Source organism: Myotis brandtii, unplaced genomic scaffold (genome assembly GCF_000412655.1).
Source record: "Myotis brandtii unplaced genomic scaffold, ASM41265v1 scaffold192, whole genome shotgun sequence".
NCBI classification, from domain to species: domain Eukaryota; kingdom Metazoa; phylum Chordata; class Mammalia; order Chiroptera; family Vespertilionidae; genus Myotis; species Myotis brandtii.
In genome coordinates, this window is record NW_005357159.1 from 786311 (window position 1) to 812399 (window position 26089).

The 26089-nt window shown below is 44.6% G+C and overlaps 1 protein-coding gene across 2 annotated transcripts in view; it reads left to right on the forward strand.

The window, feature by feature from the left end:
* The window catches only part of SLC10A7 (solute carrier family 10, member 7), a 195732-nt gene extending 172036 nt beyond the window's left edge, over positions 1-23696 (forward strand). For both annotated transcript variants that reach the window (XM_005864859.2, XM_005864860.2), the window contains 3 exons: positions 2763-2836; positions 19564-19709; positions 21235-23696. In XM_005864859.2, coding sequence (XP_005864921.1) covers positions 2763-2836; positions 19564-19709; positions 21235-21264 — 250 coding nt within the window. In that variant the 3' untranslated portion in view covers positions 21265-23696. The remainder of the gene's footprint in view (positions 1-2762; positions 2837-19563; positions 19710-21234) is intronic.
* The last annotated feature ends 2393 nt before the right edge of the window (positions 23697-26089 follow it).

Here is a 26089-nt window from a genome sequence, read left to right on the forward strand (position 1 = left end):
TTCCCATTCTCCACCTGGAAATTTTCTGTAGTTTTCACTCACCTTGTCATCTCTTGTTCCCAGCTCAGACCAGAGAAAACAGCCCCTCGGAGGCTAACACCCGTCTCATCCTCTGGGGCCTCTCTGAGGACCTGGCCTCCCCCGTTGTTTCTCCTGCTGCATCTTCCCTCTCTAGGTGATCACATCCCCATGGCCCTCTTCTTCTCTTCACCAGATTTCCTGAGCACACTCTTCCCTCTCACCACTTCCAGTTCAGTGCACCTGGACATCAGCTCCCAGGCTCCTCCCAGACAGCACTGGGCCCGCCCATCCCCCACTTCCCACAATGCCTTGATGCCTTTCTCAGTCCCATATGCTCAAAGCTTCTCATCTCTTCGATCCCTCCTCCTTTGACAAAGCAACAGTAACAGTAAAATAACTAGCAAGTACTAAACACTGCAGCGTGCCAGATTCTAAACAAACACTGGCGTTTATCCTGAAGGTGGCCCTCAGAAGCAGGCACTATCATCCCCATTTTATGTCCAAGCAGAGGATGGTCTGAGTTTAAGTTCTTGTGCATTTGCCCCAAAAGCCTGTGCTCTTAAGCTGTTGGGAGGCAACATTTATTTCATAGATGCCAACACTTGCCAAGTTCTTTTAAATCTGTCTTCATGTCTCGTCCCACCACCTCCTGCCCCCGCTGTGCTTCTTCCTGCGTCGCCTCGTCATCTTCAGTCTCACACTGTGCTGTGTGATTACTCCTCTTCCTCCTTCTGGCCCCACTTACCAAGGCCGCATTCCTTGTCACAAGCCAGTGTCCCTGCGCACAGTCAGCCTGGAGAGCCTGCACGTGTGTCTGCCTGTTCTTTAAAGGCCAGCCCACTAGCTGTTTCCTTCAGGAAGGTTCTTTGTGCTCCATCACCACCCACTCCTCTGCCAAGCTTGAGAGAAACCTGGCCCCACTCCAAATCACCCCCCCACCACCCCACCACCACTCTCGTTCTCTTTCTCTTTTATGGAGTATATACCTGTCTTCCTTTCCTCCATGCTCACAGGACCTTATGGGGCTCCTTTCACATTCGGCTTCCATGATGAATGAGGGGATCAAGGACTATGTGGGCCATGTAGTACAATGTTTACAGAATAAGTGTGGGCCCTAGCCAGTTTGGCTCAGTGGATAGAGCGTCAGTCTGCAGACTGAAGGGTCCTGGGTTCAGTTCTGGTCAAGGGCATGTACCTCAGTTGCAGGCTCAATCCCTGGCCCTGGTTGGGTGGGGAGGGGAGCCACGCATGCAGGAGGCAAACAATCCATGTGTCCTCTCACATCAATGTTTCTCTCTCTGTGTCTCTCCCCCTCCTTTACACTCTCTCTAAAAATGAATGGAAAAATATCCTCAGGTGAGGATTAACACAAAAAAATTAATTAAAAAAATTAAACAAACAATAAGAATGGTATCACAATATAAATATGAGAATGAAATGTAGGAATGGCAAGGCAATCTTATTATACTCAAGTGACGTATATCCACAGAGGATTCTCAGCTGAGGGGGACACCAAAAATGCAGTTTGGAAAGTTGTTATCAGAAAAAGAGCTGGAGGTAAGACCGTTTAGGAAGCATGAGCACATGGGACGTTTCAGAGGCGCGAAGACCGAAGGGCAATTAAATGCTGTCAACCTGTGAACTGGGGACAGGGAGGAGGCCCTCGCAGGAGACGGCCCTTCTCCCTCCAGTGAGTGTGTCACAGAGAAAACAGGATGTGGGCACCTGTTTAGGGAAGATTGCTCTTCCAACGGAAGTCATAGATGAGGCTGAGGTTACTAAAGGAAATGCTGGGCTCTCTTTTTTTGGAGATCCTTAAAAATTGGATAGAGTGCTGCAGCTGTATGCACACCGCCGGGTCTAGCGCGTCTTTCCATTTGCTGACTCTTATCTGGGTCCAGGGCAGGGGATGAACTGACTCACTGTGGCTTCACACCCTCATTCTTCAGGAAGGAATCGTCTCTAACATGCCACGGACACAATGATAATAATGACATTTCTAGCCTCTGTCCTGGTCTCTAAATTTCTATAATCTGAATATGATGTTCACCAGTACTGACCCCCATACCATTTAATGGCTTTTGGCTAAGTGAGGGTTTTTTCATACTTAACATACTATATAGCAATAGTAGAACATAGCAGTTAAGAGCGTAGGCACAGGAGCCAGACTTAACTTAAATCCTGGCTCTGTCATGCCCCGGCTGTGGGGCCCTGGGTCACATGTGCCTTCTCTGCCTCGGTTTCTCAGCTGTGAGCAGGGATGGATTGGTATGTTTTGCAGTGACCTGAGAGGAGGCTTGATATATGGGAAAATGTTTTACTAAAACCTATGATGTTGAATCTTTGTTCATACCATGCACTTCTCAAAGGACCTGTTTGTCATTGAGTGAGCAGTTTTGCAGACACAATGACTCTTTCAAGCCAACAGGTTGCTATCAGGTGATAGCCTAGGCAGTGCCTCCCGGCACGACTTTCCTGGAGTCCTGCGCCACCACTGATTACATGTGTGATCTTAGGAGACCTCCACCACACCGTTTTAAAACCGTCCCCCTTCCAAGGATAAGTGACTCAGAAATGATTCTCTGTAAAGACATTCAGACATTTGGGCATAGAATGACTTCTGTCTCCAGGATTGGTTAAAGGGATGTTAACACGAAGGTGGGTACTACGTTTGATTTAGGATATGTTAAATAGTCTGTTAATGAAAGTATTTGTAAAGCACTTTTTTCTCTTGCCCCTAGGAATAATTCCGGTTTCACACCAGCAGACACTGTGGCTATCATTTTCTGTTCTACACACAAATCCCTCACTTTGGGTAAGTGATTCACAGACTCACAAACTAGTTTAGCCCTCAGATAGTTACATATTATGAGTGTGAGATTCAAGCAGTGCTTCAAATTAAATGGAATGGGCTATCATCCACTTGGTTAAAGGACAATAGCAAAATGAGAATGGGCCGCTGCTTTGAAATACTATTATACGATTGAACCAGTTTTGGAGGGCCTACGGTTAAAAATGTAGGATCTAGCTTAATTTATAAGGTTTCTGATTCTCATAAAAGGTTTTCAATGTGGAATGTTAATGTTAAAAGCTGGGAATGGGGGTGCAAAATGAGCAAAAACTCAGCTTTGGAAGGCTCTAGAGTTGCCCCTGGAAGATATTAACTTATTTTCTGGAAGCTTGGGGCAAGGTGGAAATAACATTATTTCTCTAATTGGATATTGACAATTTGAAGTTCATTTCAGAATGTTATGTTGCTTCGATAAAGAAACACATTATCATTATTATTAACTCAATCTGATTAGCATCTAAAGTGAAATAAGTATTTATTTAATGGACAAAAATAGATCAAGAAGGAAAATGCTGTTTTCTACTTAGCTTTATCCAGTTTAGTGGCATTATCCCAATAACGTGTTTAGGTATCCAGAATCCATGTTTCTAGTCATTAAAAATCATTAAGTAATCAGAACCTTCACTGAAATATATATCACTCATAAACTCTTTGGGCTAATAGGCACACTGTGGCAAAAACTCGTAGGAAAACTTTTCATTTTGGCTCATGACTCACTGAAGAAAAGGAAGAATCATGACATGGCTGTGAGTCTGCTCATGTTCAAGTTCAGTCTAGACCTAGAAAACAAAGACATTTCATCATGTTTTTGCTAAACCCACTCCCTCATATTTGTCTGACACTCTCACCAAGTTTGGAAAGTGATTTAAAAATTGGACAAACTCTTTGAGGAGCAGTTGCTATCTAGGGCTTCAGCTAATTTGAATAAATATACTGTTCATACATTGTAGCATGTTTGGTAGGTTTTCTTTATAATCAACATCAAACTGAAGTTGAAAGACCTTTGAAAGCCACATTCCAGTCCTGATTTTGTGACCCTGGTCAAATCACTTAACCTCCTGAACCTCAGCTTTCCCACCTGTAAAATGGGGCAGTGTAATACTTTGTAAGGCAATTGTAAAGGTCAAAATTAAATTTGTTAAGTAGCTAGCACAGTGTTTATATGTAACAGGTAGTCACTTCATGCCAGAATGTATGTAAATTGCTATGGGTTAAATGAGATAGCCCGGAAGAGCTAGTGTGCTGCCTGGCACCTAGCAGGTACCCTTTAAGCAGTAGCTATTGTTGCTAGTTACTTTTAACTGTATTAGTTATGACTGTGTTACCATTCCCAGTCTGTCTTGTAGATTTTCATGTAACAGGTGTCGTTTAATTGTTGACCTCAAAGAAACCATCTGACACTTTTTTCCCCATGTGGATATTGTGATGTGATGTCTGGATTTCCCGGTCTCCTAAAAAGTAAGGGGTTGTTATAAAGGTGGGGAGTCCAGAGGTGGGTGCCCGCAAATGTCTCAGATGTCCCAACTCGGGGTCTCCTGAGCCTGTGTCCTTCAAGCAGATGCTGAGCCACAGCATTTCTACAGGGGCCTTTACACCCGCCCCTCCCAACGGGGCATTTTTTGGTTTCTCCATGATCTTCTGTGCTGGAGTTGGCTGTGTTGAATGATGAACTCTACCCCCAAAAGCACACAATTAGCATCCTCTTCTTTTCTATAAGCAAAACTCCTGTTCACTCTTTTTTTCTGTCTCTTCTTTCCATAATCCAAGAGTCATACTCTCTGTTCTTGATGCTTTCTGAAAGCTAATTTTCAGACAAACAGGTAGGTGCTCTGAACACCAATCAGATGTAGCTGTTTGTTGAAAAGGGTTGGGGGAACTTGGACTTGTTTGCTTTTGTAGTGTCCTCTCCTGAAACAGGTACTTAGATTCTCCAGTACAATACTAGTGTAGTTACCTAAGTAACCATGGAGTGTAAATCCTTAGTTACTTCTGTAACACGATAGACTCACTCTCTCTTGGAACTATAAAACCTAAATACTCATCCTGACTCTTCCTCTGGTACCTTCCAGGCCTGTTTCCTTAGCTCTTAGATTAGAGACTTTTAGTTCCAACTCGACTATTTTATCATGCCTTGATCATACCTGGCTAGCATTTATAAAAATGGCCTCTCTGCTGCTTTCCTTGTCTCAGGAGCCGCCTTATTTTCCCATATAGCTAGGGGTGTTTGGATCCTATTACTAGAATGGCCTTGCTACGCCCTGTGTCTGTTTTCACAAGATCGAGTACATATTCCCCTCTCCTGGTGCCCGACATCACTGGTACAGAGGATGTGTCACAATGGTGGCCTAATGCAACTTCTATCTGCATGGAAATAAAAGAACATCACACTGAGTGCGAGCAATTCATATTTCCGAACCAAGGAGGAAATTTCAGATATTTCACTTGGAGCTATACCTTCACCTCACACACACAGCTAAAATACAACAGATTATATCTACTTGGTATTTAGAATATATATCTATACCTTTGGCAGTCACTGTCATAGTATTCTCCAAGTGGTTTTATACATACACACCCCTGCACACACACTCAGCATCTCAAATAGAATACTTATGAATACCATTCATTATTACATCCAGTATTTGTATTTAAGAATAAATCATTGCAGTCCAAGTGGTACCCATGTAACTACAGAACCAAAGGTGAAAACTCTTGCGTGAGAAGCCTTCTGAAAGCTGTCTTGTATGTACACTCTCGATTTATTTTATTGTTCTTGCTCTTGCCCTGTCTCGATCTCCTCCATGTGCTCGCACCTACACACATGCTGAATTTGATTCATTGCTTTTATTAGTGCATTTGCCATTGATTGATTAGTTCTTCGTATTAGTACTTTTTCTATTGATTGATTGCAGATGAAGTGACTATTTGACCTTTAATTATGAGGCTTCCTATTGAAAATGACATTGAGCTATGGCTTCACATAATCCATCTGGAAAGCCTGACATGATGCCATTCCCCGGAGTTTGTTGAAGAAGCAAGAGGAGGCTCCAGAGGAAGTGCAGACTATCAGGGGCTCCATCGGAAACAATACCACCGGTTGTCGTTGTGCTCCCGTGGTTTCAGCTCAGGGCTGCAGATAATTTTACATTTTGCCAGGAGCATCCCTTGCTGTGGGCTGCCCTAAAGGCCGTGAACTCTCCCAGAGCCCTCTCCAGCTTGATGCCGATGTTCGTACAGTAACCAGAGCTGTTTTACACAGCAGAGACCGAGAGCAGCTCGTGCCCTAGTTAACACGGCTGTGCGCACAGTGGGTCAATAGATCGCATCAAGAAAGAAATTCGATCCCAGGTGTCCTGGGAAATTAGTGTTTTATTTGTCTTTTCTCTTGAGTATTCAAGTCACTTTTGTTATCTAGAGCTCTAATAGCTGTAGGAAACTTCCTCACCATACCTGGAAAGAGAACGTTTCAGGGTGTTTGAGATCCTTCAGTGAAGTGTATGCTTGGATTCGTTTTTAATGTTTTTAAATGGCAAAATGAAAGCATATACTCTGAGAACGTGTCAACTGACAATCGGCAGTCCGGTGTGAGGTTCCGCTTGTTTCTTATTTGCAAAAGCATGTCTCAGTGGAAAGAATGCTATGTAAATGTTAAGTAGAGTGTCATGACCAACACTTATTGCAAGTCCAGTATATGTCTTACCATCTATACCAGTGATGGCGAACCTTTTGAGCTCGGCGTGTCAGCATTTTGAAAAACCCTAACTTAACTCTGGTGCCGTGTCACATATAGAAATTTTTTGATATTTGCAACCATAGTAAAACAAAGACTTATATTTTTGATATTTATTTTATATATTTAAATGCCATTTAACAAAGAAAAATCAACCAAAAAAAATGAGTTCGCGTGTCACCTCTGACACGCATGTCATAGGTTCGCCATCACTGATCTATACACTCTTTGTACAAAGGAGAATCAAGCAGCTCTTCCTCCCGACATTTATACTCCATCATGAGTCTGTAGCTGAGCTGTGACCAGAAACTATGCACTAAGCAAAAGGAATATAGCTTTTCTGTAGACATCGGCTTCTGGAAAGAGTAGAAAGAACCACAGACCTGAGTCTAGTCAGGATCCAAGTTCCGGTTCTCTCACCAGCAGCTGGACCACATCCCTGAACTGCTGTGGGCCTCGGTGTCCTTGGCTGTGAAATGAGCAGGTGGCAATGAGCTTGAGGTTCCTTCCAGTTTCAGGTGTCTGAGTCGGCGCTCAGCAGCTGATGTCTCCGTTCTGTAAGACAGCAGTTCCCCTGCTCTATGTGAAAGGAAACAAGTACTTCAGAGGAAGGGTTCTGTGAATGATGTTACAGTATTTCAAGAAAGGAAATCCAGCTGTCGCTTCTTCCTAAAGATGCGAAGATACCATAATACTCTGGAAAGATGTTCAGAGGAGAAACAAAATCTGAAACAGTTCTTTTTTTAAAATAAATAAATATATATAAAGGAGAGGAAGAGAGAGGGAGAGATAGAAACATCAATGACAAGAGAGAATCATTGATCAGCTGCATTCTGCATCCCCCCCTACTGGTTACAAGATGAGGATCAAGCCAGCAACCCAGGCATGTGCCCTGTCCGGGAATAGAACCGTAACCTCCTGGTTCATAGGTCATCGTGCAAACACTGGGCCACACCGGCCAGGCTGAAATGGTTCTTGTTTTCAGTTTTACTTGGAAGCTCTGCAAGAAGGTTAAACGATTCCCTGCAACTTGGGCTGAGAGGATCATTTAATAGCATCTCGGTTATTTTCTCAAGAGGAAATGGAATTGAAATACGAAAGTTTGCCTTTCTTTTTTCTTTTCCCTTAAAGCTTATCTGTGATTCCACTTGGCACATGAAGATTATTATCTTAATAAAACTACCCTTCCTACAACTGGGAAGCACTTTTTAAAAGCACTTAACTCATTATGTCATGGTACCTGAACAAGGCAGAATATTAGCAAGTCAGCAATTATTGTCCTATTTTGCATGTGCAGAAATGAAAGCATAGAAAGAAACTTAAGAACTTATCCCAGATCTCGTAGAGACTAGAGTCTGGGCTTCCGGACTTCCTGTACTGCATTGGATAATAGGATACAAAAGGGCTTAGAAGACCAAAAAGTGCTACATTATTCCAGGCATTGTAACTGTGATCTCAGCTTGGGCTTGGATGGTTTTATCAGTTGTTTAAAAAAGAAAATTAGCCGTAACCGGTTTGGCTCAGTGGATAGAGCGTCGGCCTGCGGACTGAAAGGTCCCAGGTTCGATTCCGGTCAAGGGCATGTACCTTGGTTGTGGGCACATCCCCAGTAGGAGGTGTGCAGGAGGCAGCTGATCGATGTTTCTCTCTCATTGATGTTTCTAACTCTCTATCCCTCTCCCTTCCTCTCTGTTAAAAAAAATTAATAAAATATATTAAAAAAAAGAAAGAAAGAAAATTACCTCCAGTTGCATTGCTGGTTATAAGATGGTTTTTAAGTACTTAATCTCTATCATTGTTCCCATAAACATATTTCCATGTGGCCCAGTCACAAACTTGCACTCATTCTTTCATTCTTTCTTAACAAAAGGTTGTGCCCTATTTAAAGTGAGTCTTGATGAGCCAGCCCCCCGCCCTTGCCTTTTGTGAGGCGACAGCTGCCTGTCCTCCATTCCTGCAAGCTAAGAGCCAGAGTGCTGTTCGACAATAAACTACTAACGTGGAAACAGAAGTCAGAGTAAAGATAGAAGATACAAGCTTGTCTTTGGGGCAGAGCCGTAAATGTTTCTGCCCTGCAGTTCAGTTACAGTTCTGTAGGAAGGCAGCTCAGGGACCCCTGCCATTGGACCGACCCTTAAAGATGCCCTGGCATTGGAGGCCCGGTAGATTTTACTACCAGGCTCAAGAGACAAGGGGGAGCATCTGTCATTTGGTGCTATTTTCTGTTCCACATGAAGAGAGAGATGTAAGTTCTCTAACAAAGCAATGCACTTATGTCCTCAGAGGTTTTTGGACTATTTTGTTTTGAATTTTTTATTCTGGATTTGGTGTCTGAAAGTCACTACTATAACATCCAGACTTTGTAATAAAACTCCAGGAAGTCTCCAGGTTCTGGGCAGCAAGTATGTGATTAAAGACAATAAAATCTCTGTGGGGGATTCCCGGGCTGACCCTCAGGAATCAATCATCTTCGCTCACCTGGACGACCAACGCCCTGGTGCACACACTCCTCACCCATGGTTCCTGTGCCAGAGACTGTCCAACCTGTTTACCCACAAGCTACAGTAAGAAGATAGGTTGTACAGGGTAATCCATTGCACACTTGCATGTGTGTGAACATTTTACAAAATAACGTCACTCTTACTGTAGGTGATACATTCCATAATCTATCCAAGTTCTAGATAAAACCCATTTGGTTGATTTTGCAACTCATTAATGGATCATAACCCAAGGTCTGAACAATATTACTTTATGCCTCGGTTGGTGAGGTGATAGCCTCTTCCTCAGAGAGTTACTGGGCAGGCTTTGGCTTCTGCTGTCCCTTTTTCACTGAACTTTAACCCAAATTCCTGATACATGAAGGAACCAGAGATAAGTCAAGACTTGGGATAATTCTTGATTTGCCATGATAATAAGATCACCTACATTTAGGTTTTATTAGTTCAGCTTCTGTAATAGAGTTTCTAAGCCTTTCATTGATTTATTTTAAAAATTGTTTCTCTATTATGTTTTCAATAGAAGTAGTAATAATAACAGTTGACATTGAGTATTTAATAGGCAAACACTGCTAAGTGCTTATATGAAGTAATTCACCTGAAAATCCTTTTGTGTTGGCAGTGTGGTGTATGACTGGACTGGTCAGTTTAGACCTCAGTGCCAGGGACAGTCGCTCAAATGGAAAATTCTCACTGGGGTAGTCAGCTACTATTTTATGAGAGCAGCTACACAACTGCTTGTGTTATCTTTATCAACCCAACCGGTGATGTTACTAATTAGCATAATGAATTCAGAAATAGGTTTTTATTGATGAATTACTAACTTGTCACTGCCCATGATGAATGTAATAAATGGACTCCTTGATATGCAGACTGCCTGAGAACTTTGAAGACACATCCCGCCCTAGCTGGTTTGGTTCAGTGAATAGAGTGTTAGCCTGCAGACTGAAGGGTCCCGGGTTCAATTCTGGTCAAGGGCACATGCCCAGGTTGTGGGCTCAATTCCCCAGTAAGGGGCTTGCAGAAGGCAGCCAATCAATGATTCTCTCTCTCAACATTAATATTTCTATCTCTCTCTCCCTCTCCCTTCCTCTCTGAAATCAATAAAAGTATTTAAAAAGTAAAGTAAAAAAATAAAGCCACATCCAACTTTCTAAAAGACTCTAGCAAATTCCACAGTCTGAGGAGCAAGTCCTTGGGCTGTGCTGAATGCTAGGCTCTGCCTGGTTTTGTGCCCAGCGTCTGTGAGGAGGCTCCATGGTTGCCTGAGGCTGACTGTGAGGTCACTGAGTCCTGCCCCCAAATGAGCTGCGCCCGCTCTGAGTGACCCCCTCATGCACGCTGCCAGTGAGAGCACCGGGAAGGTCAGAGCTGGGCGTGCAGGTTGCTTACACTGTTTTTGTGCCTGACTGCTAATGCACAGTGAGTTAAAAAATGCCTGTGTGGAGTTATTTTGATAATAAAATGAGATGAAATTCTAAATCAGCCAGGTATAGAGACGTCCAAACTGGCAAGCCTATATTGTTCTCCCATCTCACCAGGTTGAGGTGAACATTAAATCGAAAATAGATATGAGGACACTTTGAAACATTAAAAGCAGAAGGCTCTGGTATTTCCTGGGTGCCTGCTACATGCTAGGCACTGTATTAGGCACCTAGATTGCCTTATCATCTCATTTATTCTTCACAGCAACCCTGCACAATAGCTATTATTGATCTCATTGTCCACACTATAAAACGGAGCCTCAGAGAGGTCCCCCCGGTTCACACAGAGCTGGCCCGCAGCGGCTCCTCAGTCCACCTCCAGAATCTCCTGGTGTCCTCTCACTCCCCCTTGTTACCAGACTGGGCTCTGAACCTGGCCCACCTGGAATCACCCAGGAGCTGTCCAGTAACAGGCGTGCCGGGACCCCTCCCCACACCCATTAACTCGGAATCTTTCAAGCATAGTTTTGAGAAAGCCACCCAGGTGGTTCTGAGGCGCGGCCGGGGCTGATGGCCACTACTTTGGACCACTTTTTGTGTCTGCCTTTATGTTCCACTGTGTCCCAACAAAAACACAAGACAGGGTTCTACCTACTTATTTGTTCATAAAATTGGCCATTTGTGTGTACCGATTTGTGGAATCCACAATTCTCTGTGTTATTAGATGCGTAAGTACTCAGTGGTTAAGGAGGACAGAGGAGATCATCGTTTCCAGAAATGACTCCCAGAGTTTCCTTAATTTCCTTGACTCCATTGTATGTTCTTCTTAATTTCTTCTGCCTAAGAGTCTTCCCCATGAGGTCTTAACTGCCCAATTCGTGTATCATTGAGAATAAGTGAAGGGCAGGAGCCGGTGGGCAGGACGCCATCTGGGCAGGTTACACCCCAGAAACCCGAGGCAGCCTTTTTGAGAAAGGTGGATTTAAGGGTAAATAACTGATTTCTAATCCCCCAAATCAAAACTGCCTTGTTCTTTTATGTCAGAAGGCACCTTTTCTGAGGTTTGTGTTCATCATACACATGGTACCATCAAGAAGAAAGTTACCATGCTAGCCGGTTTCTCAGTGGTTAGAGCATAGGCTCACGGTCCAAAGGGTCTCGGGCTCAATTCCCAGTCAAGGGCATGTACTTTGGTTGCAGGCTCGATCCCCAGCCCAGGGCAGGGTACATGCTGTTTTTTTCTCATGTTTCTCTCTCTTCCTCTCTCGGGTGAAGATTAAAAAATATATGTATATCCTCAGGTGAGGATTAAAAGCGACAAAGCACAAGGCCCTTGAAAACACTGGGAAAACATAGGGCCTAACACACTCACACACACACACACACACACACACACACACACACATATATCCTCCAGTGAGAATTTAAAAAAGAAGAAGAAAGTTATCACCAGAGGTGATTATCAGCCATGTTGCTAAAAAATTTTTTAAATGTACGTTAAAAATAATTATTGTTCATTGGGATCACAGCTTACATTTACCACTTAACTAAGATTTTTGAAGCCTTCTGGAAGTTCCACTGTTAAGAGGATTATGGATACAAAACTTTCAGGAAAACTGTTTTCTTTGCCTCAGACTTAGAAGGTCCACGTGCTTTCCTTTATTTATGTGACAACACGCCTAAACATCCTATGAAACTAAACCAGGCTTCCCAGGGCCATCAGGCAGCCCGCTCTGTGTCGATGACCCTGTCCAATACATTCTGGTGACTTTGCATGACTTTTGTCATGTGAAATCCTCGTTTCTATTTCTGATGTTCTCACATCCTCGAGTGTGAACAGAAGCCAGACTTTCCCTTTAGAAGACAGACGACTCTTCATTCACAGCCTGGAGAAGTGAAAGAGTTACCTCACTGCCCTTCCTGCCCGCTGGTCTCCCTCAACATGACGATGCCTCCTGGAGACACAGCCGCGTTCGCATGCAGGCTCCTCGGCGCAGTTCTTCAGTTCGTTCTTAACTCCCTGCTCGCTAAGTACTCCACGATGCTTCCAGACAGGTGAGGGTGCAACCAATCTTCCGAGGCCGACACCTTCCCTTGGTGGAGTTAAATGTTTCATTCCAGCATCTGGTGAGCCCGCTCAGCGGTTCGTTAAACATCCTTTCCCACCAGAACTTGCCTATTTCAAAACAAAAGCAGCACCAGATGCTCATTTTGGTCTAGTTTGCATCTTTATTGACATAAAACTTTCAGCAAAGTGGTAGCATTACAGCCCAGATAACTGAAGGCAAAAACAATCTTTGATTTTCCTAATGGGCCGAAAATGCTCACAAACCAACTTCTATCCCAAGCGAGTCAAAGGCCAGCCACACAAACCCCTTCGTTGAAAGGAGTGCCTCTCCCTTTCAGGCCTTTCCTTGTAAATGTTGCTCTTAGGTCTCACCCTCGGGTGCGCTGCGCTAATATTGTCAAGCAGCTCTTCACGCTGGGGCTCCTCAGGCCTCTGTGCTCCTCGCTGCACCCCCCGCTGCAGTGCCCGCTGATACTTGTCAGAGGCCACACCTGGGCAGCTCTCGGCTGATGAGCAGGCCTCTGACGGACCCAGGCCCCCATGCCATCACCTGGAGGCAGGTGGCCTTCCTGTTTACTCTAAAAATCGGGGTGACACAAGCTCGCTGAATCTGTTTGCCTGACGACCTCTGACAGCAGTGCTGCATCTTCTCAGTCCCCTGTGACCGGTGGGCTTGCTCCTCGCCTGCCTGGCTTCGGCTTGGTCTCTCTATCTTCTCTCCCTGTTAACTGAGTAAGAGCATAAGATGGCGGGGGGGGGGGGGGGGTGCCCATCTGTTCACTGCATCGACCCCAGTGTCTGGCACATAACAATGAAGACTTACTACTTACCAGACATATTATTTCACTTAAAAAAATACCTACAAAGTAGGTACATTTTACAGATGTGGAAACCGAGGCTGTGTAACTTGCCCCATGATGGTCACTCAGGAGTTAAGGGGTGGACATGGGGTTCCAGCCCAGGGCTTTCTGTCTTGGCTGCAGGCCTCTTTCCTACTGCACTGTACTGCCCCGTGCAGGCTACTGGGTCTGATGGATTATCGATCGCTGCATGAGACATCTGTGTTACTAAAAACTAGCTTGCTTTGGGATAATCCTTCCTGAAAGCCTTTTGTAGCCAAATTCCAAAACTGCCTTTGGACCTTATCAAAGCTTCATTTCGTGCTCTAGAAATGGCACATAATGGCCCCTTTGTTTAGTCATTGAAATAAATCAGTGCTGGTGAGTTTGATTTTCTGTGACTATTTGTCTCCAAGAGAAAGACTGTGGGGTGTGTGTGTGTGTGTGTGTGTGTGTACATGTGCTGGGGAAGGGGACACGGAGATTGGCATTTAGTGATGCCGGACAAGAGGGTTCGTGTTTCTCAAACACTGACCGCCTTGCTGGACTGCATTTTGATTGAGGAGACCGTCCATCCCAGTGACTGTCAAAGGCAAACATGGGCTTTCCTGAGAGATCCACTGACCAGGAAGAGCGAGAATTCAAATAACAATGTGTAGGGCATTTGGATAGTAAAGTTATGGATGTTTCTAACTAAGAACAAACTAAACAAAAGTGGGAAATCACCATGACAACTAAAGAGAGAAGCCACTGGACCCCCAATTGGCCAGCAGCTCTCTCCAGAGCTCAGTGGAGAGTCGGAGAAAGCACTTAAATGGGAACAAGTCGTGTGAATTCAGGCGAGCGGATCTTTGAAAGACAGGAAATGGTCCAGGTGATTAGAGTAGACCATCTCTCAGCCACGTGAGAAAGTAAGTGTGATATTAGATTCCAAAAAATACAAAGGGCGTTTTCAAAATATTTCCTCTCCTGCTCCTATTTTTATTCTATAAAATACAGTCCTCCCCAGAGGGGTGTGTGAACAATTCCCTTTACAGTCCAGTGAAGCATCAGGTGTGTGTTCCACATCCTGTCGCTTTCAACAGGAAACATTACTTTAGCACCTATTCCTACATAATCAATCACTCATGTATTGAGTACCAGTCCTGTGCTGTGCTTAAAAACACCATAGGAGAGTCAAAGAAAATTATAATACGTGGCTTGTGTTCAGGGGAAACAAAACCTACACAGAAAAGAGGAAGACATCCACGGGGGGCCACCTTCCTGGTGGAGGAAAATGCAAAGCGGAGCCCAAGAGAACCCAGAGTAGGATTTAGGCACCTGGTGAGAAAGGACAAGCCCAGGCGGGCTCAGCTTCTACAAAGACAAGGCAGGGCTGGGCCGGAGCCCGGGAGGGCAATGGGCAGCGGAAAGTTGGGTTTGATGGAGTTAACGTCGCTTCGTGATGAAAAGGAAGAGACTGGGGTCCAAGTCTGCCTCCACCACCTGCCCGGGTGTGTGATGGCAGACAAGTCACTTAGCTGCTCGACACCGGTTCCTCATCTTTAAGTGGGAAAACTGCCACCATCGGCTGCTGAAGGATTGAGAGAACGCAGGCAAAGCACTGGGCGTGCAGCGAGCACTTGCTGCAGGGGGTAGTAACAGTGGTTTGCACTGAAGTTGAGTGGGTAGAGGATTTGATGAATCGGCTCTGGAAAGTCTGTGTGATTCTTGAGCAGGGAGTGAGTGGGCTTCCATTGACATGGGCTTTAGGAAGGTGAATCCGACTGGTCTGCAGCGTTGATGAAGGGAAGAGTCTGAAGACGGGCTCTGGCAGGAGGCTGAAGAGTCATCTTGGCTTGATTGTTTGAGGCACTGAATTAGGAAGGTGTAGTGAAAACCGAGGGAAGGGGAGTGTGGGTGGAGGGGAGAATCTGCAGGAGCATCGTGTAGAGCTGGTGGCTTCCTATGGAGTTGGAAAGACAAATGGGATTAGTCCAGGTGATCCCCAGAGTTTGAGTTGTAGAAGCTGGGTGAGCCAGTGACAGAAAGGGGGACACCCATCCCTTAGTTGGGGGAAAGTTGAGGTAGTCAAGGCCCCAAGAAGGCAGGGACTGTGCCTGTGTTCTCCTTACGTCCTCAGCACGGGAACAGTAGTAACTCACAGACAGCAGAGGCCCAGAGAGTATTTTTTAATGAATGGATAGATAGATAGGGAGATAGATAGAGGACAGTGTGCACCTACAAGTAAAATAAACTCTAAACAATAATATGAAGTCAATAGTTTTTATATTGTGAACTATAAATAACCCTTTAGTGGACATTATACAAAGGCCCGTGTTTAATCTCTGAAGACAGATATCTGTTTCTCAAGGAAAAATAGAAAACAGTTCATCCAGTAGAAAGTAGTAACTTGAAACTCAAACACTGATACAAAGGGAATATTGTAATTCAGAGAACATAAAATAAACATATTTAAAGTGGGGGTGGGGGGACCTGTTCCGGTTCATATTGTTTTATCCCTTCCATCCTGGGAACAAAGAATAAAAGAAAAGGATAAAAGGAACCCCTTGCTTGCTTGTTAGAAGAAGAAAGCTTGCACTTGAAGTTCCTACCGGGCAGATGTCTGTTGAAAGCTGTGCTTATGGAAGATGCTGCCGTGTCAAACTCTGTTGGGTGATTTTAGACGAATGTGTCATGTGCGACATGGAAATGTGGCGTGCTGCACATTAGGGATTTCCCGAGTGCTCGCATCAGGCAGTGACGTGCCGCGAAAGGGCTCTTTATCTAGCCACACGGTGTGCGTGTAGAGCAGTGGGGAAATGCTTTGGGTGGAAATTACTTTAGTCAGAAAAAGAATCCATTTACAGTGTGCGCCTTCAAACATCTTTCAGACAATGCATTATATTAAAGAGGCATTTTTTGATTAATGTTTTATAAACATTTTTCAGCATGACAGTTTAAAGTCCCTGTAAAATTGTAAATGCATGCCTAGTGTTCACTTCCATAAAGTCGGATGCCACCTCATAAAGTCTCGTTGGCTCCTGTCAGCCATGGTGACACAGAATCAGTACCTGGGTGCATTAAAATTAATTTCCTTCATTTATATTACTGCAGTGATAGCGAGATGAAAAGAGTCGTATATTTAAATTTTACTTTTAAAAGAAAACTCTTTCTAGCGAGTTTGTTTTTTTTAAAATCATTGCGCTTTTTTACCTAGTTAGTGAATGTAATAAACATGGAGTCATAGTACAGTAACGTTATGATGGGATCTGGAAGAATACAAACCCATCCATTCAACGCACTCCTCTTGAGCACCTACTGGATGCTCAGAGCTGAAGAAGAAATGGTCTCAGACCCTAAGAAGCTGAGCTCAGTGAGGAAAACACACAACGATACCAAGTGCTGGGACCCTGGGCTGAGATGAGCCCCAGGTTTGGTGAGCACAGAGCTAGAAGCCAGCCTTGGATGCAGCTTAAGAACGAAGGGCTGAAAGATTGAGCCAGTCAAGAAGTGGGTGATGGGCATTCCAGGCAAAAGGAGCTCAAGTGCGAAGGCCCACAGGCGGGACAGGGCGTGGGAATGGCACATGGCTGGGCTGGTGACGAAGGACGCACAGGGGCTCCTCATGGCTGAGCACAGAGGCAGGAGAGGGGAGGGGTAAGACACAGAGGGAGTGGTCGCTTAGTCCCTCATCTACATGAAGTCACAGGAGCCCCTTAAGGAGAATGAGCCCACAAGGACTTCTGCCCGGAAAGCTTTCTGCACACCAGGCCCTGTTCTGCTTCGAGGAGTTGCAGTCCCCATGGCGTCTGAACTGAAGACCTCGGCGTCTCCCCTGACATGGGGAACAAGTTGCCTGCGTGGCAGTTCCGACGTCACCATGGGGAAAGTTTCCGTTTTCTCACTAGGAAAACGGTGCACAGGGTAGTTTTCATCAGCCTCCGGGTTATTACCAGGCCTAGTTCAGTTAATGTGGGAAAGCGCCAGGCGGACGGCGCATGGCATCTAGTAAGCGCTCAGTACCCGCCAACCATTTTTACCCTTAGCATTGCTGTCTCTCTACCTAATCCGTCACATCCAAGTGGGCTTCTGATGTCTCGGACACTAGGACACCTTGTATGTCTTGCGGTCGGTTTCCTGTTGACTTACGGTAGCAGCAGCCGCCTGACTGTCTCCCTGGCTTCCCTTCTGTGCCCAGTGACTCTGAGCCCGAGGCTTAGCCAAGAAAGGAGACCTCAGGCGTTTTAGCCCAGCAGCCACGGTCCTCGAATTTGGGGTCAGAAACCCTGCTCTGATCACCTTTAGAGGCAAATATCCCCATATTTCATGCGCTCCCTGGAGCCCCACCTTTCTTTCACCCCCATATCCAGCTTCTCGGCGTCATTCCTTTGGACCAAGTCATCTTTCCTGGAAACAGGGTGGGTGTGTTCACATCGTCTCCTTTTCTCATCGGAACAACTTTCCAATGTCAGATGTGGCTTTTCAACTGTGAACGGATTGAGCATATTGTTTTTTAAAAGAAACCTTTGACTTTTCTATCGGCAAGAAGACAGAAACTGTGCAAAAACCTCAACCTTTTGAAGCTCTGAGGGATGTTGTTGGGAAGAGTAGAGTGTTTTCCGTTTACGGCAATGACATGTGAGGCTAGGAGAAAGAAGCAGCCATGAAAATGCATGTTTAGTAAAGGTGTGAAACTTACCAGAAGTACAAATAATTGAAAACGTGGAGCTTTCCCTCGCTGGGTTATAATAAAAGGTGATTTCTGTGCCCTCACTGTGCATGCTTGGGAGCTGGGGTCCTTTTCAGAAGCTATTCTAAAGAAACGAGGAGAAAGCTAAGCTATTACAGCGATTCAGGTGACAGAGCTGACACACGTACACACCAGTCCTGACCACCGGGCCGTATTAAGACCATTGGTAATAACAGTTCAACTGCCAGTGTCTGGATTGTGTTACGGAAGCTTAATAGATACACTGTAGTCAGCTGCTTACAAAATATGCACACCGTGCCCTTGGTGCAATAGAGTGTAGACTCGGGAAGTAGTATTCATGTACCTGAACTCCATTAAAACTTTCAATGTGGGTTTAAACAGTCAGCACTAGTCTTAGAGTCTGCCTGCCATATGCAGTGTTGTATAGCACGCCTGAGACCCTTGGCCAAATGAGAACATGCAAAGCCTTTGTTAATGTTCATTTGGCTAAAGTACCCTCCTCCTTACAGCAGTGTATACCATACATTATCTGACCATATATCCTTCCAGCTTTCAAAAGTGAACTTTGGGGCTTTGAAATGGTGCCAGGAAGGCCTCTCTATTCCACGACTAAGCAAGAAAGGATCTATTTTGAACTTTGGCCTCTCTGGGATTTAGCCTTCCTGAAGCAACTCTATTCCACGCTATCTCCTCCCCTCTCCTTGGTAGACAGGCTGCTCATGCAGCAAGAGTTATTGGTGCCCTCAAATACCGAGCACCTTTTGAGCTTTCATTGGTTCCAGGTAGAGCTCAGAGCTTATGTAGTGAAAGAGGATGCACCGACTCGATGACTCACTTGAGACCTTCCCTTTCCGGTCCTGTGAACCCCCCGGGGAATGTGGCCATGACCTAGTCCAGTGATGTCGAACCTACGACACGCGTGTCAGAGGTGACACGCGAACTCATTTTATTGGTTGATTTTTTCTTTGTTAAATGGCATTTAAATATATAAAGTAAATATCAAAAATATAAATCTTTGCTCTGGCTGGTTTGGCTCAGTGGATAGAGCATCAGCCTGCGGACTGAGGGGTCCCAGGTTCGATTCTGGCCAAGGGCATGTACCTTGGTTGCGGGCAGATCTCCAGTAGGAGGTGTGCAGGAGGCGGCTGGTCAATGTTTCTCTCTCATCGATGTTTCTAACTCTCTATCCCTCTCCCTTCCTCTCTGTAAGAAATCAATAAAATATATTTAAAATATATATTGTTTTACTATGATTGCACATATCAAAAAATTTCTATATGTGACACGGCACCAGAGTTAAGGTAGGGATTTTCAAAATGCTGACACGCCGAGTTCAAAAGGTTAGCCATCACTGACCTATTCCAAGTTCCAGTTTAATGGAGAAGGTCTTTAATTGACGACAGACTGAATGTGCCTCTCGATTTCCTCCCTTTGTCCGCCAGGAATCCCGATGCTGAAGATCGTGTTCGCGGGCCACGAGCACCTCTCCTTAATCTCCGTCCCTCTGCTCATCTACCACCCGGTGCAGATCCTCCTGGGCAGCGTGCTGGTGCCCACGATAAAGTCATGGATGGTGTCGCGGCAGAAGGTGGGACTCCGGGCAGATCTTACTTGGATCCGAATCAGATTGAAATGCTGTTTCTGAATGTTAGCTGTTCACACACTGCATGTTCTCATTCTCAGGGGACATATTTCCTTAACTAAATCCAACAATGATGCATGGATCCACTTCAGTGTGAGCAGGAGGGTTGAGGTTAAATGTTTTGAATGGTTGTAAAAGTACAATTATACTTAAAATGCAGCTTATAAAGCTCCTTTTCATTTGCTTATACTGAAGGGCATGGTGCAATGGGGTGAATGTTCAGTAAATAGACTCAAAGCACATGTGACCCGTGAGCCAGCCAGCAGCCGGCTCTGCCCCTGCTCACTGGTGACCTGGGGCACATCACTCCTCTGCCCCTCAGTGTCTGCCACTCGAGGGCTGACGCTGACATCTCCTCCTCGGAGTTGTGGGGGAGCATGTGGCAGGTGTCTGACAAAAGCTAGCTGCTGTGGTTTTCTTTGCTGTCACTGTTGTCCATTAGTGTCTGCAACACAGTTTGCAGCAGCTCCGCTACCCCCGCTGTACAGGTTGGGGAATAGGCTCAGAGAGGGAGCAACTTGCCCCAGGCCATGTGGGTGCTTTAGTCCATGTTAGAGTTAGGACTTGAACCCTGGTCTCTTTGGCCCCCAAAACCTTTCCCCTGCACTAGGAGGGCACTCCGGACAGAAATACACATTGCTTTTCGAAGGAGCACCCCAGGTCCCCGGGATCCTACCTGGAAAGATTAATGCATCCAACACCGTCGCTCATTTAGTTACTTAACAAAGTGTTAGTGAGTGCCACTCTGTGCTGGACTCCAGGCCTGGTCCTCCCCTCAGGGTTGGTAGAGGGGCATGTTAGTACCTTATTCTTTACTGTTTACCTATTTTGAAAACTTTCAGGTATACTTATGTTTATATTTATCAATGTATGTGTGCATTATAGACCAGAATTTCTACATATAAATTTTGACAGAGAATGGAGAAAGTTATCCAAAAATCCTGGTGCCCTAATAATGATATACAGCCATAGCAAACAGCAAATTAATCAGAGTGAAACTTTCTAAATGTTTCAAAGCTCTGGCATTCGTTCTGCAGATAAGAAGCATTTCCAAGGGGGAGACGACATTGGACAGTGCTGTTCATCTTCCCACACTGGGGCCACTGTCTAACTTAGAATAACCCAGAGGCTTAGGATGTCATCCTCCCATTTGAGCACCAAAACAAACACAAAGCACCCATCCCAAGGGTATGCACAATTGCCCTGCAGACAATACCATTGAGACCTGCAGCCAACTCCAGTGCACAGGGGACTGTGTGAGTGGCCAGGCCAGGCTGGGGAGGTGACAGTCTGCGGGCCAGGGTGGTGGAGGTTGATGTCTGTGTCACAGAGGTTTGGGTCACTGGTTACCTAGTGCTATCTGGGTGGGCCTCTTCCTTCTCGTAGCATCGATGATCTGTTGTTTATTGACACTTCCACTCGGCTCATGGATGCTGTCCAACTCTGAACTGCATGTTCTCCTCTCTTGCAGGGAGTGAAGTTGACGAGACCAATCGTATAGCGCAGGAGGTGCCCGGCCTGCAGCGATGTACATATGTACAGGGTTGTGCACAGTCCTGAGACTCGTACTTGTGAATGTTGCTTCGATGCATATTTTATTTTTTTACACACAGAAATGATATAACTGTTGAAGTGCCTTAAAAATGTATTTGACAAGAGCGTTGTTTCCAAAACCAACTTTGTTGGTTACTGCCAGGGGTGGTGCAGTATTTTGGAGTTATTTCTTTTCCTAACGCAGGGAACAGTCATCGTAAGTGACAAAAGCCCCAGCTTTGTGCATACAACTCTGTCATGGTTACTGTACTGTTCGAAAGGAGGTCGTACCATCAGAGAAATGCCCTTCTGAAGACGGGGACTACTTCCAAAGTCTTACTCACAGTACTTTGATTTACTGTGTGATTTTCTTCTACAACTGTGACATGCCTCTTATCAACTCCGCAGGAGTCATAGACTGAAAAGCATCATTTATCTGCATTCCTTGACATCATTTTTTTAGACATTCCTTCAAATAGTTTCCACACAGAAATTCCTCTGTGCCATGATCAGAAATTGTGATAGTATGTGTCTTAAATTTACTGTAAGCTGCTTCAAAGAAAAGACCTGATGGTTGAGTTATGAGTCAATTAAATGACGTTTTGAGGAAAACTACAAGATGTGGTTTTCAGGATTTTCAAAATCATAGATGTTTCATTTTTCTTCCAATTTAATTTCTTTCCTATTTTCTAACACACTCGCAAACTCATAACAGCCAAATGTGAGACACAAAAATGTTATCAGTTTGAGAGCATCAGCGATTAATGATGGACTATATTCACGTTCCACGACTGAGAAAAACTTTTCCTGTTACATAGATGTGCTGAGCACAAATCACCCCTGTTAGCCAGAAGCAGCCTGTTACATCCTTGAATTAAGCATACTTACGGCATTTGAGACAAGTTATAAATGAAAATTTCCTTGGCAGACTTGACAAATGATTGCGACATTTTAAAAAATTTAAATCAGATTGCTGTTATGAATAAATGGAAATATGAAGGTCATAGATGCAAACAGATGTTACAGATACACATTCTTTCTACCCAAATTGGAAAAAAAAAATGGGCACAGAAAATGTAAAACCATTTATTGGCCAAATTATTAAGTAAAATTCATTCCCAATTGGGCTTCAGCTTTCAAAACAGTGTTTAATATTTGCCTCTGCGAGTGAAGAGCATTCAGTGGACCCAAAGAGAGAATAGAGCAATATATAAAATCAGGGGAACACTCTGCTTCCCGCACATCCTCTGTGACATCCTCTCCATGTGTCTTTCTTGATTTGACAGACAAGATCGGCGCCCGGGGTCACACCGGGGCCACACTGTCCTTGGCAGCTGTCTTGTTGTTTTGTCAACAAAAGAAAAATCATTCCTTAGAAACCTATCAAGTTTATCAATAGTGTGACTTTGTATTCTTGTTACTACCAGGTCTCATCTCCTGTAGGCTTCTTCTGACTCATTTCAACATCACTGGATTTCACAAATTTCAGAACAGTTATCCTCAGTGTCAATTTTAAAGCCAGTGCCAGACCTTGCATAAAACTATGCTAAATGGGCTATTTGTCAAGAATTTTCATTGTCGAGACTTTTGCTTGTAATTTTGTTTGATACTTTGGATGCTTACAAATGGAGCTCAGAAAGGTTTTTGTGTTCTGTTCCTGTAAACTTCTTTAAAGTTCAGAGTAAATGAAATTGAGTTACAATAAAAGCTAGCATTAGAATACTGTTTTTCCCCCCAACTTATCTACCTCTCTTGTCAAACACCTATAGTAGGTGTGTGATTATGGGATAAAAAATATTCAACTGAAAATACTATAACATCTTTTGCTTTTAAAAAAAAAGTCTTTTTTTTTAAATAATCTACATGGTGAATTTTGGTGGCTTTAGTGATATGTTTATGCCTATTTTTTTTACACAAATGCTGTGGCATATTTTTCCATAAAGGAAAAACAGAATTAAAATTTATTTTTAATTCATGTTTATTGGGATTTAATTATTCATGTCTGAAAATACTTTATTATGTTTATGTACTGTCAAGCTATCTGATCTATGCATTTGTTTTGTCTAAGTGTATTTATGAAAGAAATAATTAGATTATATTTATGTTTACCCATTTTTCCACCTGGATTTTTTTAATGGCTGTTATGAAATTTGATTATTTTAGTTGGTGATAATGTTCATCTATTCATATGTTCTTTTCTAAGTTTTAAATTTTTTGTGGGTTTTTTCAAGTTCTTTCCTATTCTGTTTGAAATTAACACACCTCTGGCTAATGTTCAGTGTTTGTTTATGCTAAATACCAAATTTTTTCAAAAGGATTGGTAAAGTAATGAAGTGGATTATTTATGATGAATGGAAGATGAAAAGGATTCTATGATTAAACAAAGAAATGTTTTAGAAATCACAAGAGAACCTGTGTCTTATTTTTAGCCTGATTTCAGATGCACTCACAATGCCTTCTGAGAACCTACAGATTTCTCTTGAGTCACCCAAATGCTATTGCATCATTTGTGGTGAAAGAGACACAAGCTCCACCGTCTTCCCAGGTTTCCATCTCAGTACTTTCTCCACACCATAACTTTAAAGCCAGAAACAGCCCTGGCTTTTGTATCAGAAATATATGTGTTCTCTGCATCGGAGTTGAGGACCGAAAGAGAAACATACCCAACAATAGTGATAGATTTTAGGTGATCTGAATGCTTGTTACCCTTGTTATTCTTTTGAGAGATAGAAAAGATGAGACCTTAGAATGCCTTTTCCAAACCCCATGTTTCCTTATGAGCAAGTTACTTTGTTTGAATCCCATGCCTCCATGTTCTTCATTTGCTGAGCTTGGTTAGCAGTCTCTTCTCCCTGAGGGGCTGACAGAAGGGTCACCTGCCCCACCCGGCTTTCCTGTTCCCACCAGGGCAAGGCTGGCTCCCGTGATGTGCCCTTGGAAGATGCCTCCAGTCTTCTCAAACCTTTGCATCGTCTGATTGTTACTTTAGGTTTCTGTCTCCTCCAACACAGTCTTCATCTCCATTTTCCTTCTGTGCCTGACACAGTGCCTGGCTCGGAGTAGCAGCCACAAAAATGTGTATTGATTTTCCAAATTGTGATCTTAATAGCTAGGTCCTCACCTTCAAAATTTTGAGAGCTCTTATTATAGACTCCCTTTGAGTTGTTTACCTTGGCTATATACCAAAAGTGAGATTGCTGGATTTTATTTTTAATTTATTTCATGAGGATTTTATTTTTAATTTCATGAGGATCCCTCATACTGTTTTCCATAATGACTCTTTCTGCAGTGCTAAACTGCACCCCCCAAAAAAGCCTTTAGTCAAAATCTGCTTTACGCCAAAGCTTTCTGTTTATTTTGGGGGAAATAAAAGGTTCAACATCCACCAAAAGGTGCTATAGATGAGATAAAAGAAAACATTCCAGTAATAAAGACACCAAATCATAAGTGGGGATTTTTACAGGAGATGATAAGAATGGATGCTCTTGGAAATCTTGGAGGAGCATAGAATTCGCTCTTAAACCATTACATCCAGATATAAACTAAGATGCGCTCAGATGTGAGAGATTGCAACACTAGCAGCTGATATTCAGTGCTCCTTGGGGTACACAGGCCCACCCCGGCGATGCCAAGCTACCAGCATGCTGTTCCTCACGCTGGTGTCAGGAGGGATGCTTGGGAGGGCTCTCCCGGAATGAGATGGCCGAGCCCAGCATGCTCCGCACCACAGGCCATACTAGGTTCCTCACCCAGACTTTCCATTTGACTCTTGCAGCCACCCTAGGAGGAGATGTACATTGCCGTCCCCACTGTGTAGGTAAGGAGACTAAGGCGAGAGAGACTAACAGTGGTTGCAGGCCTCACAGCTCCTAGGTGAGTGGGGATTTCAACTCAGATTTTCCTGATTCCAGAGCCCACACGACTAACCACTACGCAGACTCCTCCACAACCCTAGACTTCTGGAAACTAGCCTGATCCTAAACTCTGAAATCTGCAACCAAGGTTGATAAAGGATGTTGTTCTCTCCTTATGTGGAGTGAATCAAAGCCCCCCGGCCCACCTCAGAAATTCCAGACAATCGGAGGAAGGCCAGGGTTCCTGCAGACACCAGGCCTCCGAGCCCACGGAAGGGAAGGCAGCACACGAGGACGTGGGTCCTGGCCTCAGCCCTGTTCCTGCCTCTTCCAGACGTGAAGTCCTGCAGCCGGGCCATCTGTGCTCAAGTCCGCGCTCACTGCTGAAGTCCTGGGGTCTGGGTCCACGTGTGGCCCTTGGAGTCCTAGGCGGGCTTTGCCAGCGTGGCTAGAACCCAGCTGTATTTTTCCACCAGGACTTCCTGCCCCGGGACCCCCTGCTGTTACCACCTCCTGGGCGGCCATTCTGACAGCCCCCCCCCCACAGCTCCCCTCCAGCAGTCCTCCAGCTCCAGCCCTAAGAATCCCCGTGTGCAAGGAAGACAGCGCAAGATCGCGGGTGTATAGCTCGCTTCTCTGCTCACGAAGCCAAATTGAGAATTGAGTAGCATCATAGGTTTGTTACTGGGGTCGAATGAGAGAACCCCTGCAAACACTTTGTCACAGTGCCTGGCACTGGTAAAGCCCCGTACTCGGCCGCTACTATTGCTGTTGAGCGCGGATGGGGGCTGGGTAAACCGAATTGACTTGACGTGTGGCCTCAGACACGTGGAGCCTGGCGTGGGGCTCTGTGCTGCCCGCCTTCTAATCTATGCAAAAGACCGATGACGAAGTCCGTTACATGTCCCTAATCAAGTCAGGAAGTGACCAGGGCACCAG